The following is a 12389-nucleotide window of genomic DNA, read 5'->3' on the forward strand; positions in this document are numbered from 1 at the left end:
CGGTGCCCTATAAATTCGTTCAGTGTATGCATATATACAAGACCGTGCGCTTCTCGGATGTCATTGCTTCAAACTTGTCGATAGATAGCGCCGATAGATAGACGAGCGACGCTTTCGTCGGTTAAGCTTGTCCGTACAAGGTATCTCACATTTCTCAAGGTATCATCATCACCGCCTCATCAAACTTCGACGATCGATACTTTCGACATTAGTGTATCCACTTTCCATCGGCAGGAAAAATCGATTTTGCAGGTACCTATCTTTAAATGAATTAAGACTCCGGAATAGTCACCGTGACTGTTCTTGTTTAATGACGTGAGAAGCGAAGAAACGCGTGTTAAAATTTCTTGCGTTAGATCGAATCGTGTCTCTCGCTTTACGCTTGGTTCGGAATAAAATTCTCATTGCCTCTTATATACCCCGAGGAAGCGGTTTATATTCTGAATTTTTTCAATAAACAGTATCCTCGTGTACACCGACGTATATGTGAAGTGACGACGCGAGTGGGGAGATTATACACGCGAGATGAAATCTACGGCGAGCGCAAACTCGGCTAATGAGATTACGCGCCTCGGCGATAAGGAGGGTGGAAGAATACATCGTTAAAATCTGACACGGCAGGCGAGAGAGACCGTCGGAGACACGGCGTATAATTAGCGAAACACTAATACCGTTGACGCGGCACGTCGAAGACAGTTTCAGCGAAATAATGCGGAGGACGGACTGGGCGCGCGACCCGATCGCATTTACATTGCGGTTACTCCATGCGCGCAATTACGCGAACTCCGCCGTTGAATCAATTTGGTTAGCTGTGACGCCGTATTATCGCCCGCTTTAAATCATCTGAATTATATACCGGGTACCCCGTCTGCGCGCTCTACCGCGGTGCGAGCCGGGCGCGCCCCGCTCTCCGCTGTCACTCGCGGTGTATCACAGGCTGACGGGCGGGCGAATTATGAATTATTGAGTGAATGAATAATCGTCGCTGTAAACAGCGGCCTGTGGCGTCGGCCGCGTCCGTCCCCCTCTTCGGGCATGCATACAGCCTCATTACGTGCGCGAGAAACGCCGCATGGCCGTGCCTGCATTTAGGTTCGTCCACCCAGACGGACTCGCGCGAATGCAGAGATACGCGCGGAAAAATCGAACGATCATGTTGCCGACGCACACGCGCATCTCACGATCTATGATCGATATATTCAGAGTTGTGAATTATTTATAATCTTCGATCGAGATTACAGTCGAATTAGAAATTCATATTAATCGACTGTTATTCAACCGTTTGATTCAACAGTTCTTGTATGAAACACGTTGTCGAATGATCAGAGATTCATGAAGCTATGATTATTTGTCAAATAATGACGGAATGTGAATATCAACTTAATATGCTGCTCCAAACAATTAGACATTGGACGAGTAATTTCATCGAATGGTCGGTTCTATGAATTGAATATAGCGTTTGAATATGATTAACATAAAGTATTATGGCGAGAGTATTCGGTGTTGATCTGAATGTATCTAGGCGGTACAGATATTTAAAAGAAATGAACCTTTGATTGGAGAAATATGCTATGGCTTATATTGAACAAGTCACTAAAAAATGGAGTGTTTTCAACTATATAGAAGCAAAGTCTTTATTACGTCCACCGTTTAAGAGTAATGATGATACATATTGAGTCAGAAATTACAAACCGATATGTAAATAAAACATAATGGCGAAAATTTGTAAAAGCATTGCTGCAAAAAACTTGACTCTTTATGCTCTTTTACTATGTACAAAAACCAAAAAAATATTGCCGCATATTAGACGGACAATAAAATTATAGATAATAATATAATAGTAGGGAATATATAGGAAATTAATCGCTATCTAATTATATCGTATATAATATCGTAGTTGTGAGAAAGCTTAACTTTTCGTTGAGAACATTGTAATTAATGAACAGCATAGTTTCGGGCAAGGTCGCGCTCTACTGCAACTACTCTATTAATTTATAATAACTCTCTAACATCTGCTATTGAAAATCTCCTCCTCCCCTGCAAGCAGGTATTGTGTACATTAATTTCAGGCAGTTGATCACAGTTACTTATTTGGATACAAATATATAAAGTGACGAATTTTCATTTATGATTTTTATTGACTACTTTCATGGATCACCATCAAACATTTTTAAGTGCAACTATTACGTACGATATTAGATAGCGACTAATTGTCTATATATTCTGTTCTATTATATTATTATCTATACTTTTACCGTCTGTTTAATTTGCGGCATTATTAACAGATTTAGTGTATACTAAAGGGATATCTCCGGTTAATAAAGATTATTATTATAATATACAAAGAATGTTGCGATACACGATATTTATTACGTCAGACATCTGTCGATTCTCTCCTATATATATATATTAACATATCGCATGATTTCACAAATGTTAAATAGGTCCTCGGAGGATAGACCTTCAGACTCGTAAATACAGCGAATATTCATGCCGACGTGTCAAACGATTTTTAGCCGCACCCTGGCGGCCAAGGGCCGTTGCGCTGTTACGATAATTGAGCAAACCGAATTATGCGTATATCTAATAAACTATCGACCACAAACGTTACTCATATGCACACGTATGTGTCCGCTAATTGATCATTCTCCGCGTTGAACGATAACGCGCTAATGATATACCGGCGGGTGGGAAAATCAAGATCTACCGAGTACGCCGCGTATATAGGACCCACGGGGGTATTTAGTCGGCATGAGCGCGCCCGATTGTATTATTTCCATGTTTTTTTTGTTCCGATGTTTCTCTCGACGCGGGTGTCGTTAATTCTCGCGGAGGGAAAAAGAGCGCCCGAACGATCGCGCAGATCTCTCCCCGTGCGCAATGCGAGGCCGACCGAGGGGGTGGAGCACGTGGAGGAGCGTGCAAGTAATTTGAGGCTTTATTGCGGAAAAGCACGGTAATTTTACGAGTTTTCCACTGAGGCGAATTAAGATTTGCATAACGCGCCGACCCACCGCTCTCTCGCATCTAAGTGTCGAGAAATGCAAATGTGGTTCCGTCGTCTTTAGAATCATCGTTCCTTCTCCCTTTCTCTCTCTCTCTCTTTCTCTTTCTGTTACGGATCGCGTCAGGAGGATATGGCATGCAGCACGAAGGCTGAGTGGTTATGTCTCGCTATGATAGTATATGTGCGAGAAACCTTCTCCTTCTCTATCTCCTCTTCCTCCTCCGTTTCGCTCAACTCGCCTCCGTCAACCAAAACCAAAATCCTGCTAAGATCCGCAGTCTCAAAAGCAAAGAGCCCTCCACTTAGACTTCACAGGTCTCCTTCGTTCACCTTGCCTGGTATCGGAAGTATCGTTCACTTCACTTTACTTCGCGATATCTGGTGTAGAGAGTTCTCAATACGCGCCAAAGCGAGCGATGAAACTTTTCAAACACCTCGAGTTGAAATTTTGGTCCTACATTAACCCTACAAATTTCGTCGAACTTGAACTAGAAGAAATGAAAGAATTTGGAGATATAACATTATATAAACTATTGTCCTCTAATTTGATGCTACAAATGATTATTTAATACCGTTTTTCCATATTAAAAGAAGGAGATATATCTCAGAATTATTTAATATTCAATTATTTCAATATTTCATTTGCATTTAATATTTACCTTTAATATTTATTTTCAATTTTAATGAGTGATATGTTAATTATGTAACTTAACAACACATAGAGTATATGAAATAATCAGATATTAAATATTAAAAATATGGTTAAATAAAATAACAAACTATCTTCGTTTATAATTCTTCTTTTTTTATTTTGGCTATTCCGGATTTTAAGAGATATTTGTGTGTGTGTGTTTGTGTATGTGGGATTTACCGAGAATAAGAAGATATCCGAACAGAAATTTTTCAGCCAGTATTCATCCGTCATTATTATTTAATAAATAATTATAACTTTCTATGAATCTCTGATTATTCGTCAACCTGTGTCTGAACTTATTTCATACAACAAGAAATATTGATCCAGCTGAATAACTGTTCATGAAAACAAAATTGGATAGCGGCTTTAGAATCTAGTATAAATTTCGTAAATGCTGATTAGTGCGTCTAATAATAATTCCTCGAATTGTAAATTCTATCTTAAATTTGTTAACATTTTCTACGAATATTTAAAAATTTATTAGCATGGAGGAAACGGCAATATATAATTATTTGTAACATCAAAGTAAAGCAATAACATATATAATATTATATTCCTATTTTTCGAATTCAACGAAATTTGTGAGATTAATGTAAATAAAGCCAAAATTTCAACTTGGGGCAGCGCAACTGCGAGATTTGAAATTTGAACTTATCAATGATAATTCTATACCGGGGATATTATTATCAGATGTTAATATATCACTCTTATAACTATTTATTTAACTTTTCATTGCATCCTCTCATGTCTACGCAACATTGCAAAGCCGACCGCAAATAATTTCGCGGTTGGTCATTTCAAAGTTCCCGTCGCCAATTAAATACGGTAACATATTAATATTTCATAATAATATATCCGATATATAAAATTATCACTAATGCTTTCGCCAGTAATGAGAAAGGAGAGAGAAAGAGACATGCACGACGTGGAATTAATTCGCGGAACTGAGAAATAGTCACGTTTCATATTTAAATATTTGCAGTATCCCCAAACCTATACATTTCGTATTCAAATATCACTCAAGAATATCCGCTTCGTTTCACGCTCGAGCTCGTTCTCGTTTTCACTTAAGAATATTCGTGATTTTCGCGCATGGATTCGCGCGCATTGTCGAGCCGCCCGAAACGCGCGTTACTCTGCCGCCCGCGTGTTATTCGCGATGCGGCGCGCGAGATGCGAATTAGCGCGGGCCGTTTTTATCCGAGCTCATTATCGGACGCGCGATACTCGCAATCGGCAATCGCAGAAATTATGCGATCGGGCACAACGCGTGTAACGACACGGCGTCCCGTCGCACAGTTCGCGCGCAATCGTTAACGTTAACCGTTCATGTTGAAGCCTAGGTATTCATGCGTGGCTCAGCTGCACCCGATTACGTTAATAACGAACACAATTGGTGCTCACCTGCGTGACTCGGCGAATAATCTGTTTACCAGCGTTCGTCGGTATTATCGCGGTCGTGAGAGTGACGTATGTATTCGCACGTACTTGTTAGATGCGCGAAATCGCGCTGTCTTCGCACGCGAAATCCGCTCGCCGATGCCGACGACGACGACGAGTTCGATCCGTGATGTTGCGTGCAACGAGGAGAAACGACACTACAGAGATCGCGCTTGATGCACCAGGCACTGCGTTTCGCACTACGCGCCGTCACGCGTGTGCCGCTTTTATAGAACGACTGTATCACCCGAATGTATCGCTGTATCACACGAATATGTATCGATCTGGATGTTTTTGAATGGATAAGTGTCCGATTGGAATATATATTTCGGACCGTTTTATCAGTTAAATCAGTTATCTCGCCTATTTTTAACAGACGTAAACGGCGCACTCTCTCGATCTGCGTAGCGATACCCAGCAACCAAGATTTTATCCGATATCCGGCTCGGAGAGCGAGTGTTTAACGTTAACTGTACGCATAACACTACCATCTCTTATTGCATTTGTGGAACGATAAGAAATCGCTTGAAAGCCTTTCGACTATGTAACGCGATATTCGCGACACGATTACTCGGCCTTATCGGCGATACACCCGGCGCGCAAATACCATCGAGAAGCACACACACACGCGCGCCGTGGGTGGCGGAAAATAACGGAAAGGTGCGTGAGAGCGGAAAATAAGATCAATTTCGTTGTGCGTTCGTCGATCGTGTACAGTTCAGCCTCCCTCCCCTCGCTCACTCCCCGTCTCTCACCGTATCGTAGTCGACGTCGTCGGCTCGGTCAACCGTCGACTTTTCCGCCCTTGTCGACTCCTCGTCGAGTATTCCCGGCACGGCGCGGAAACAGCGGCGGGTTTATTCTCCGCGGAAAATCACAACGTGTCCGGATAACGCCGGTTATCGCGCGGCACGCTGAATACAACGCCTCGGGTACGGAAGGATCGAGTCACTTCTGCTTCCTGGCTTCGTCCGCCAAGAACATCGTATAAATGCGCATTCGCTGCGCAAAAGCTTGCATTTCGGTATACAACGGGTATGCTCGGCGGGTGATATCAAAAAATGATGGGGAATGATACGACGATATCTGCGTCGAATTCGGAAGTGGATTTTCCTGCCCGCGAAAAATTCGTGCGAGACAATTAAGCTTTCATTCAATATATATCGTACGTCGATGTCGCCCTGTGAAATGCGTGATTCTTTCGTTCCGCGACTATTTCTTTCACTCCGCTGTAAATAAATAAATAATAATCTTTATTCACAGGGTGACTCTTTAGCATAAATAATTGAGTAAATATCGCAGATGGACAGGCAACCGAATACATTAGAAAGAAGAGTGAAATTGTAAAGAAATAAAATCAATATAAAGTAAGATAAGTATATATCATATATAAGATAAAGTAAAATAGGAGGAGAGGTATGGTGATTAGCAAGGATTAGCATATCGACATATTTAAACGCAAAACAGCTACTATCATTGAATAATAAACTTCTGAAACTGAGAATAAATTAACAGTTATGTATAATTTTATCAGAGAATTCATGCCATATAAAGCTCGGTGATGCTCAACATGAAAAATTAGACATGAAAAATTGGAAATGTCTTAAAAATCTTGTCGAAACAGTCAGTTGCATTGATTCTAATAAGTTAGGGCACTCAATATTACGATTTAAGAGATAAAATATAAAGAGATCAGAAACCATTCTCTTGGTGGACATACATTGTCTCGAAAAATCGGTCTTGAAATTTGAGAAGAAAGACAATTATCCGTAAAATCGTAATCCCGACTGAGTACTGCAATGATCTCCCGAAATACAATTTTGCCGAAATATTGAAAGCATGCAATTTTTATGCAAGACCAACATATACAGTTTTTCAAGAATTTACCGGTAATCAAAACGATGTAAATGTATAAGTCGCACGCAAGGCAATATCGCGTGAAACGAACCGTTGCTAAACGATCGCACGCGCGAGGCGAGTCGGCGATTCGAGTCGATGAATTCAAATTTTATTGAATTATACAATGGACCGGGGAGACCATTTAAACTACATGCGAATGCTCTCACGATCGCATTGCATTGCATTCTGTGTGCTTAAAGCACCACCACCGATTCCGTATACGTAGTTCCGTGCTGCAGAACTTAACGCGACGAACTTGAAACGATTAAACTCGATGCCGCTATAAAGTGCGTATAACTGTACAAATCCTCGCATGTGACGCTTGATCCCACGTTTTTGCAAATGAAAAAGATAACCTGTGTTTTAGATAGTTTAAGAGGCTTCAAGCGAGCCGAGTTGTCAGCAGATTTACTTTTACTCGTTTCTTCTTTTTTTCAAGCTTTTCCATCGCACGTGCGGACTCATGTGCGCACGGATTTGCGCTCGTTATTGGAGCGTGTGCGTGCACCGAATCGCGGAAATCATTTTGCGTACCGATCTCGTATCGGAGTCGCTATCAGATTTCCGAATGCACGTGTTGTCTTTGATATTCGTTAGCGAATAAGCCGCTTATTCGGAATATAAGGATAAAAAGCTCCTACGCCGAAACAGATTACGAAGACTTTTATAATGTTTACAAGCCTATTAGAGGTGCACTTTCATTTAGCTCTTCACTTTGTGTTCGTGGTATGCGTTTCTAAATCTCATTATTCCTTACTTCTTCTAAATAATATTATTGTCACGCTTTTTTTGAAATGAGAACGGCAGGTGTGACAAAGAGTTTTGCTAAAATGTTCTATTTTCTCTCCACTCGATTAAAATATTCACTAACCTGGTTACAAATATACATGTTTTAAGGCCATTTACTGTTCCAGAAAAAAATAGGTTCCAAAAAGTGAATTTCAATCCTGACAAATGAAATAATCGCCATTTGTCAAAATTGAAATTTTTAGAGCCCATTCTCTCTGGAACGGTAAATCGTTACACCTCAGGACATATTTCTAATCAGTTTTGTGAGTGCTTTAATCTAATACCAAAATTGGATATAAAATTGAGTGGGAAAAAAATGGGGAACATTGCGTATGGACGTTTGGTCGCACTTTTTCGCGTTGATATTCAGAACTCGCGTCGAAATACGATAGCCCTCATCGTACAATGTATCTCGTTCTATGTTCGCTTTTAATTTGGACGATAGATTCTTTTGGTCGAACTTTAAAGTCGATTTATTTTCGAAATTCGTTGGGTCTATAGCGTTTGAGACTTTAAATATTGTTGCACACGCAGAGAGATGTGCGATTTTATCCGATATGTGGATAAAAAATATCCGATTACTGTCATATTGTTTTATGATATATTCATGTCATTATCAATAGATGGATTCAGGCATAGTATCGCGATCATCAATTCTGTCTGTAGTAAGACTCCTCCATTAGCCCGACTATAGCACGCTGCGTTAAGGGCAGTACGTGGTGCATGTAAATTGCGGTTCCACCAGCTTTGCCCAACGTCGAATTCGATACTCAGCCAGTCCGTGTTATGGTTAGGCTGGTCTTAAATGCGGCAACGAAATTTCTGCCCCTGGTTGCGCCAGATTACGGGTACGCGTGCATATTACGAGAATACAACACGGGCGTGAGAGAATCCTACGGTAGTGAACGTATGTGTACTCTGCGTGAAAGAGAGGAGGGGGGGGGGGGATATTGTGCTTTACGCGATAACGTTTATATTTCGCAAATGGGATTAATCGCAAACAGTAATTTAATGCATAATGCAGAACGCGTGAAAATATTAACGAATGCGGTAAACATCGCCGGGGAACTCGCGTGCGGTTTAATTTAAAACATGTAAAAATCATCATCACGCATCTCGAAGTTTCATGCGAGTTTTACGCTAATTTTACGTGCGTACGTGCATATATACACATTCGTATATATACATGTAATATATATACATACATATGTATGTATATGGACGCACGTTAATTTTTTTACGCCTACTTGAATGCTGTTTCACACGGCATCGCACGTTACAGTCCAAACTGATGGTCACGTTTAATCGTGATATATCTCCCGGTCGTTTAAGGCCCTAAACGCGGCAATGAATTCTGTAACCAGCGGCCAATTACAGCCGTCCGCTGCACGGGCCAACGTTTGCGCGTGTACTCGCGCGCCTTCGCAACACGCGGATGCATTTGTCGTTGCCAGGCTTTTACGGCTTCGTAACCGCATCGGATGTTCTTCATGTTGAGCGCCGTGAGTATTTCGGGTCTGCGAACAAATGACGCGTTTCATCACTTTATCTCCCTTCTCCTTTCCCACCTCCTCGATTGTGGGATGTATCTTTCGCGCCGCTACCCTCGTCACCGAAGTAGTGCGCTTCCCAAATCTTGGAGTGTAACTACAGTGCCTTTTCCCCAAGGATGATCCGTCACCGGTTACGTCACCGCGACAATGTCACGCACGCGATCTTTTATCGGCTTCCCTCCGCCGTTACCTTTGCTCCTTCTCCCCATTTTTTTTGCTGCAAATCATGTCGCTCGTAAGTACGCCTGATTCATGTGAGAGGGGATGAAAGTCAAAGCTTGAGTCGCGAAGATCTAGAGTCGTGGATATCACGTAGCGGGAATAAGTGGAGCCCAGAGAGGTCTGATTCTTCATTCTTCAAGAGAGTACAAGAAATGTGGACATATAGGACATGTATACATCGGAGAAGGGACATTATTCAATGAGGCTTCATTTCAGCATTAATTTCATTATTTTATGCTAATAAAAGGACACAAAGAGAGAAAATCAGAGCGAGATCTGAAAGTTCTCTAACTACTGTTATCGCAAAGATTCGCGCGCAAGAGACTGCTTTTTCAATTTCGCTTCACCAACCAACGATGAATATTTTACATCGGTCAAAATGTAGCTCTCTGTCATCTCTTTCCCTTCCTCAACGAGTTATCGATCCTCTCGCGGTCTCCGTTGACCTTTTCCTTCCCGTTACCACATCTTCCTTGGCTTCCTGGTTTCCCTCGTTGGACGCAATACGAGAGCCTCGAGTGATACTTTACACCGGCTCTTAGCGTGCGTCGTAATGGAATATTTGCGGAGATCCTTCCTTTTTCAACCCTTTATCGGGGAAGGGACGATACCCTTTGAACGCGCTCAAGTTCGCGTTTCTCTTACCATGCAGGTAAATCGTCGTGATTTATTGGCGAGGGTGGAAACTTAAAGCGCGCGCGGCTTAAAAAGGTCCCCGCCGCCGGCACGGCGCGCGCTCGTCGGGCGACAATGGAACCAAAAACGTTTAATACCGGCGTATCCGTATGCGCGATATGATCTATTGTTTCCCAAGACGAGCAAGAATATAATACCGGTGATTTATCGCCCCGCGTTATTCGACTCCGCGCCTCTTGCCCTCGCCTTTTCGACAAAGTGGCGAACACTTCAGTTTAGCGAGACTCGTAAATCTATAAGACGCTCGTGCCTAACGCCGAACTCGATTTATGCCGGCAGGCGGAAGGTATGAAGGTATCATCTCGATGACTATTATTGTTGTGCCAAATTTTTCTGATAAATTGCAACAGCTCCCGGGAGATTGAATCGATTGATTTCGTTCCGCTTGTTTTCCATATAACACTAGAACCGCAACTGGGTTACTTTTGGACGCATTTATAGGTTCGTTCTTTCCCATTTCTTTGGATTTTCATCATTAGGAAGCCTTCTTTACTATAAAACAATTAAACAATATCATAAAGTTAAAAAAATCTACGGATGATTACAAAGAAGAAGCGAATCAAAAGTTACCCATTCGCAATTCTAGAAAAGAAAAATTGCCACGATTCTACACTGAGAGAAAAATATTTGATATTTGTAATTATAATTATCATAGTGAAAGAATTATAGTTGAGAGAACTATTTTATTATTACTATAATATCACTGCTAATAACTTTATATGCATATTGTTACTACCATTTTTATGGTTAAAACCATAAAAAGGGTAGATCTCGGTTAATGCCGAAAATAACTATAATTTCTCAGTGTAATGTTAAAAGAGTTTATACGTTTAAAAGAGGATGTATACGTTTAAAAAAATTTTTAATATTAATTTTTATTATTAAAACACACACATACCCTGGAAATTAGTGGCGATTAAAAAAAAAAGTTCCTTATTAGCTTCGCTTTTTTTTGTATTAAATAGGCACTTTTCCGTGTTTGTCGTTGCCTCCGCTTCATGCAAATTAAATATTCTTTGAGATGCCTTACTTACACGAATAAAATATTTTTCGCAGATGGTGCTCACAAACTTTGCCCGGATGTTTATCTTTATCGTTTTACTTCTTTTTCGGCTTATCCGGTTTCACGATAATGGTCTCTTTTGGAACGATTATGGGTGGGGATGGCCCAGGTTCTGGTAACGGAATATAATTCCGTGGCGACTTAAATTCCACCTCAATGCTGTGTTTCAAATCGTTGTAGGGAGTAATATGCTGTATTGATTGTAGTATGAGCATTTCTTCTTCCGGTTTTTTCGGAGGAGGTGGTTGATTGTGTATTACCTTGACTTTCGGACAATCTTTCTTGCATTCGTTACCTTATAAAGAGATATGTGTATAGCAGTTATTTATTGCACTAAGTTTCAGAATATTGATATCAATATTTCCGTTGTTCGTTTGCGATATTAACAAATTGAAATTATATATTCGCGTTATTGTTTTTCTCTCTGCTGCTTTTGATAAGATTAATGGCTTTACCATATTTATCCACGCAATTAACAAGAATGGAAGGTTTGACAGGCTTGACTGTGTATTTATCTGTAGTCTCTATGCGATGTTTGTTCTTAGTTAATTTGACGGATAAAATGCTATCGTCGATTTTGTGTAACACTTCGTCATACAAGGATTCCGTGTCGGCGGAACGCGTGGGACGACGACTCTTCGTGCAAGTATGATTCGTGTTCATGATTCTTCGACGCCGCAACAATGAAAAATCAGTATTGCGTTTTGATTTTTATTAAGATGCGGATTAATACGACCTGGAATTTTGTCACATTGGAGGTTATTCGAGATAGTTTATGAAGTTGTATCGTTTTCAAACAACTTCACATACACTTATGCGCCGCCTTACATTAATCCGCGTGGCGACATCTTAGTTATTTTGTTCTCTTACATTTGTTGACAAATGGTTACTTCGGAGGGGAATTAATCGCGCGTTGCAGATCGGAACGGTTAGAAACTTCGCAGTATAGTACGTTAACTTCACTCCGCATCAGGTTAGTGGTTTCCGCGATATTACGTATTTATCTTACAATCTTACAATCCTGCC

At 40.9% G+C, this 12389-nt stretch overlaps 1 protein-coding gene across 1 annotated transcript; it reads right to left on the reverse strand.

Annotated features, from left to right (window-relative positions):
* Positions 1 to 11398: 11398 nt before the first annotated feature.
* LOC106740743 lies at positions 11399 to 12026 on the reverse strand. Its single transcript, XM_014612076.1, has 2 exons — positions 11819 to 12026; positions 11399 to 11658 (listed from the first exon to the last, which is right to left on the reverse strand). The coding sequence occupies exons 1-2, from the start codon at positions 12024 to 12026 to the stop codon at positions 11399 to 11401; spliced, it is 468 nt and encodes a 155-aa protein (XP_014467562.1).
* Positions 12027 to 12389: the final 363 nt, after the last annotated feature.

Source organism: Dinoponera quadriceps, unplaced genomic scaffold (assembly GCF_001313825.1).
Source record: "Dinoponera quadriceps isolate SergipeBrazil2010 unplaced genomic scaffold, ASM131382v1 scaffold453, whole genome shotgun sequence".
Classification (NCBI taxonomy): Eukaryota; Metazoa; Arthropoda; class Insecta; order Hymenoptera; family Formicidae; genus Dinoponera; species Dinoponera quadriceps.

Coding starts and splice junctions, on each gene's coding strand:
- LOC106740743 (XM_014612076.1), bottom strand. CDS start 12,026: ATGAACACGAATCATACTTGCACGAAGAGTCGTCGTCCCACGCGTTCC. Junction 11,659..11,818: donor TAATTGCGTGGATAAATATG/GTAAAGCCATTA, acceptor TCTCTTTATAAG/GTAACGAATGCAAGAAAGAT.